At 59.0% G+C, this 5,368-nt stretch overlaps 1 protein-coding gene across 1 annotated transcript in view; it reads right to left on the minus strand.

The window, feature by feature from the left end:
• LOC103803286 (protein argonaute-1) overlaps nt 1–4,583 on the minus strand; it is a gene marked incomplete at both ends in the record, with an annotated part of 5,854 nt that extends 1,271 nt beyond the window's left edge. Inside the window, 7 exons of the mRNA XM_009075833.1 lie at nt 1,228–1,318; nt 1,589–1,748; nt 1,913–2,097; nt 2,726–2,859; nt 3,332–3,454; nt 4,206–4,325; nt 4,436–4,583. Coding sequence (XP_009074081.1) covers nt 1,228–1,318; nt 1,589–1,748; nt 1,913–2,097; nt 2,726–2,859; nt 3,332–3,454; nt 4,206–4,325; nt 4,436–4,583 — 961 coding nt within the window. The remainder of the gene's footprint in view (nt 1–1,227; nt 1,319–1,588; nt 1,749–1,912; nt 2,098–2,725; nt 2,860–3,331; nt 3,455–4,205; nt 4,326–4,435) is intronic.
• Between the last annotated feature and the right edge of the window lie 785 nt (nt 4,584–5,368).

Here is a 5,368-nt window from a genome sequence, read left to right on the forward strand (position 1 = left end):
CACACGGCCCGGGCTTGGGTTCCCAGCCCCATTCCCCCCCTCCATCTGCCTCCCACACACCCAGCCAGCCGTGGGCACCAAGGAGGGCATCTGACCCACAACCCCAGCTCACGGGTCAGAGGGGATGGCAAATACTGCGCAGGCAGCCAGCGCCCAAACGGGACATCCCTGGGGCAGCCATGTCCTGGGGTCACGCTCTGCCATGCCCTTTGAGCATCTCTGGGAGCTTCTCGTGAGACAACGCGGCTGGTGCTGCTGAGTGACATTACTGTGGGGGCTGCTCAGCCTCCTGCCCTGCCGTGAGGGGATGGGGCTGGCCGAGGGTTGAGTCACTGTGTGGGAGCACAGGGAGTTCCCGTCACTGTGGGTGAGCTGGAGAGACCTCAGAGATGTCAGAGGCTGGGAGCAGCCAGACCCAGGGCTGGGGGTGCAGCAGGAGTCGCTGGTGGCAGAGCAGGTGTGACTGCCCCACCCCTCCAGCCTCAGCAGGCTGAGCCTGCTGCCCCTGCCCTCCCCAGCACTTTCACTTTTGATTCACAAACAGCTCTGGGCTCGGGGCTGCTCCACCAGCGCCGATGTGGCAACAGAAACTGTTCCTTGACTCCAGCCACGGATCCCCTCCTATTGTCTGATCAACAGCACACCAAGGACAAGGTCAAGTCTCCCTGAAGGCTCTACCCTTCCTCCCTGCAGCTTCAGAGAAGCTTTCACAAAAATCAAGAAAAAAACCCCAGTGGTCCTGCAGAGAGCACAGAAGATGTTTTCAGAGGGGAAGCGTCGCCGCCAGGAAACAGACGGTTCTGTCCCACCCACACCTACAGCAAACAGCCCAAAGCCTCTCCCAACCCCTTCTAATTAAGAAAAAAACACTCCTCCACAGAGGCATTTACATGCCAAGGAAAACCTGAGCTGTGAGTCCCGGAAAGTTAAGAACTTAATAGGAAAATGCTGAAGTGCTTAATTAACACCGAGGCTGCAAGAACCTGACACTGTCCTGCCCTGCAAGGAGCCCTGGGCAGTGTCCCCAGCAGGGGAGGTGTGAGCTGCCCCTGCTCTGCTGGCACTCAGCACCACTCTGCTCTGGATGCTCACAACTCAGCTGAGGTGACAGCAAACCCTCCTCCCCAAAGGGCTCAGAATCCAGGACCCCCAGTCTCCCCCTCTCACGAGTCCTGTCCCAGCTCCTGCATCCCTGCAGGGTTCCTGAGCACCAGGCTGGGGACTCACAGCCGTGATGGAAGGTTTCTTCCCGTCTCCTGCTGGCGGGTGAGTGACATCGGCCCCCAGAAAGATCACAGGCTGCTGAAAGACGGCGGAGCTGGTGGGAGAGGAGGGAAAGCAGCTGTCAGCCTTTGGGGCCATCTCAGGGTGATGCACAAGCAACAGAGACAAGCAGATAACACCAAGGACATCTCCCGACCTCCAGGCTCTGGTCTGGGCACACAAACAGCTCGTCAAGGCAAGACAGGCTGCAAACCTCATTTCAAAGAGCTCCCTTTGAAAGGCCCCTCTGCCCCAGGTAAAGCCACGCAGGCAGCACCAGCAGGGACGTGGGGCACAGAATCAGAGGGGCAGTGGCCGTACGAACCGCTGGTGAGGCACGAGGATGTTGTTGATCCCGCCGAGCTTGACATTGATCTTGAGGCAGAGGTTGGAAAGGGTCTGTGGGGACGTTTTCACCACGTTCTTGACCTGGACACACTGTGTGGCCATTCCCAGGAGAGTGTCCCCCACACGTTTCACCTCAGCTGTGGGCAGAGGAAGCAAGGTGAGCACATGGGCAGCCAGCACTGTACTGCTCCCACCCAGCCTGGGCAACGGGTGGGGGGAGCACCTCGGGGGAGCAGAGCCAGCCCTGCTGATCCCCAGCAAAGCCCCTCTGCCCTCCCTGCTCACCCCACCCCAGACACACCGTACACAGGTGTCTTCCCGGGCAGGATGACGATGATGAGCTGAAGCCCCGAGTAGGTGTTCTTGAGGTGTCTGAACATGGGCTCCACGCTGTCTGCCCCCTGGGCATACTTGCAGAAGCAGGGCTGGCCCTGGATGGGCATCCCGGCGTCCTTGGAGATCTTGCGCAGTTGGTCGGTGAAGTTCCTGTGCCAGAGGCAGATCTGTGAGCCCTGGACCCTCCTGCAGGCAGCTGTGCCACGCACCCCGGGCCCCGAGCGCGGCGGCATGGGCACAGAGGGGCCTGTCTCACCACCCTGCAGTGCCCAGCAAGGTGCTGGAAACACAAACCCAGCATATGCTGGAGCTGAGCTGTGTCCTCTTGGTGCCCTCTTACCAATGGACTGATCTTTCTCATACAACGGAGCTGAGCCCTTCTCCCTTAGGAAGCTGGAGGAGTGGGGAGCAGACCCTGGGACAGCTGATTTCCAGAGGATGGCAAAGCTGGTGCCAGCCTGACAAAGTGCTCAGCCACACTCTGGATTTTTGGGTTGCCAAGGCTGGATTTGATGCAGTGAGAGCTGGGGGGAGCACAGTGCCCACAGCTCTGCCCCAAAGGAAGAGGAGTGTGGTGTCACTCCCAGTGCATCCAGGTACTGCAGATGTGGAGAGACTGAGCTGCTCCAAACCCCAAACCCTGACCGTACCAAACACATGGAAACTCTCACCCCAGTGCATCCACCTTGCGTGACCTCTCCCTTTCACCTCTCCCCTTCCCCTGGGAGCAGCCATGGCCCCCTGGCTCCCCCCCCACACACACTGCCCCTTTCCTTACTTCAGCACCTCCTCTCGGCACTGCTTCTGCGGGGCGAAGCAGGCGATGGCCCAGACCTTGATCTCAATGCCGTTGTAGAACTGCTTCCCTCGCATGTCCCACACGCCCTGGTTGGGGGTCGCAATGGCTCTGTTCTGCAAGGCAGAGGGAGGGGCAGAGCTGTGGGACAGGCTCTGCTCCTCTCGCAGTGCTGAACATCCACCCGAGTGCTGCAAGGCAGTGCTCAGCGACACTCCGAATGTTTGGGGTGCCAAGGCTGGATTTGGTGCAGTGAGAGCCAGAGGGAGCACAGGGCTCACAGCTCTGCCCCAAAGGGCTCACAGGAGCAGTGTGGGGTCACTGCAGAGTTGAGACAGAGCTGCTCCAAACCCCAACACTGACCATGGCAAACACCCAGAAGAGGCTCAGAAAACTCTCACCCCAATGTATCCACCCCGCGTGACATCTCCCCTTCACCTCACCCAGCAACTCTTAGCTACAACTTTCAGACCAGTTACACTGCAAAAAAAAGAACCCAAAACCCAACCCCGAGGCACTCTGCTCCAGCGTGAGGGTGAGCCAAGGTTTGTGGCGCAGCAGCATTTGAGGTGTGCTCAGCCCCCTTACCCTGCCTCCGTACTGCAGGATGGGCGCCGGCAGCACCCGCCCCGTCACCTCCGTCATGTCGTCCTTCACCTTGATCCCAAACTCCTGGATGTACGGATCCAGGTTGTAGCTGGCATTCTTCATCTGCAGAGGGAAGGAAGGAAGGGCCATGGGAGGGAGTGAGACCGACTGCTGCATCCCAGGCCAGGAAACACGGGCACCTGAACTGCTCCGCACAGAGCTGCAGGTGGAGCAGCTCCGTCGGGGAGGGTGAGGAGGCTAACGCAGAGGTCAGAGCTTCATCCTCCAGGCTGACCCAGGGGACCTGATTTTTGCATGCATTGGGCAATGCAATCAAGAGCAGAGCCTGCTCCTGAGATTTAAGGCTTCAACAGGAAGATTCAGACTGGCAAGAGACTTATCAAGAGTCCCAGAAGGAATATCAAATGTCCTTGGCTGCGAAAGCCCAGAGACACTCGTCTGGGGAACAACAGCCCATTAAGCAGTGGCCAAGGACAGAGCTCCTGCACTGCAGCCCCACACACAGCCACGGGTGTTTCTCTAACTTATTTCCTTGTTTTCAGTTCCAGCTCCCTTTGGATCAGGTTCTGTCAGCACAAGGACCTGAATTTGCTGCACTCCTATTTGCACAGTCACTTTGAGCCAGGCCCCTCTGTGCCTGTGTCCATCACACACACAAACAGAGGAACCTCTGACCCAGGATTCAGCGGGAAGAGGGGACTAAAACCCCGTCATTAACCCCACCAGCACTTCTGGGCAGGTCACAGCTCTCCAGCTGAGGAGCAGGACCACAGCAAGGTCCACCACAGACCCAGCACCATAACCTGCCATCAGGGCCATGGCATTGTCCCCTCCAGGGGCTTCTGCCACCTACCAGTCTGCTGATCTCCTCCTGCCTGTCTGGGGCAGACCTGGCTGTAGCTTTGATCATGGTTGATGTTTGATTGTCCGTGAGCTTCTTGATGCACCTCTGGCCTGCCACGATGTTACACACCTGCAGGAGGGGAGACAGGAGCCATGTGTTAGAGACAGGGCAGGGGAGCAGGGCTGGACACAGCACTCAGGCCCTGCAGCCAGCCCCGACCCAGAGGTGCCAGCACTCACCTCCAGGGGCAGGTACGTGTGCTTCTGCTCCTGCCCCACCTGCAGGCAGGGCAGGTGAGGGTATTTCAGCTGCAGGTTGTATTTCTGCTTAAAGTACTGAGCCACTGTGCACTCCACTGTCTGACCACTCTCCAGCTGCAGAGGGAACCTGGCAGGGACAGGACACGAGGGATGCACCCACTGAGAACAGACACTCCCAGACCTCAGGTGCTGTGCACTGTGGCTGGGCAGAGGGAGCTGCCAGGCTCCCACCCTGAGCCACACAACGGAACCAAGAGCACAACAGTGGCAGAAACAGAGTCAGGAATACTCTGGGCCCGGTGTGGGACTGAGGGCCCTAAAAAAAGCTCTCCCTCACTAATCCAGCTAATCAGGGTGTTTATGGCAGGACATGCCACACATGCCACAGTCAGGTACGGAAATACAGCACACTGGCACTGGGGGACTTGTGTGCTTGGTGCTCTCCCTGGGAGCTGAGCTGAGCCAACACCCTCTCCTAGCACAGGGCAGCAGCTCTGGAGTGGGCAGAGAGCAGGGGGCAGGAGAAGGACATTTCCCTTCAAAAACACAGGGCAAAAAACCCTCCTGGGTGCAGGGCCGAGGTGCCACAACCCCCACAGCTGGAGCGCGACACCCAGCACCAGCTGCTCCTGGCTCCAGGAAGAGCTCCATGAAAATGGGGAATAGACCTGACATCCTCTGTGGAGCCAGAATGAGACAGGAGACCCAGGCTGAACTGCCGGCGAGGTGCCACATTCCTCCTGCTCCCGCTGAGCCCCAGGGCCAATGGTTGAGTTTGGGTCAACTGCGGCACGCGAGGGGAGGGCTGGCCGTGCCCAGCCCGCTCCCAGGCACACGCAGAGAATTCCAAGGCAGACGTTCGTGTTATCCCCCGACAAAGCCTCTGCTCTGGCAGTGGCTATTTTAAGAAAG

This window comes from Acanthisitta chloris, unplaced genomic scaffold (genome assembly GCF_000695815.1).
Source record: "Acanthisitta chloris isolate BGI_N310 unplaced genomic scaffold, ASM69581v1 scaffold22405, whole genome shotgun sequence".
Lineage (NCBI taxonomy): Eukaryota > Metazoa > Chordata > Aves > Passeriformes > Acanthisittidae > Acanthisitta > Acanthisitta chloris.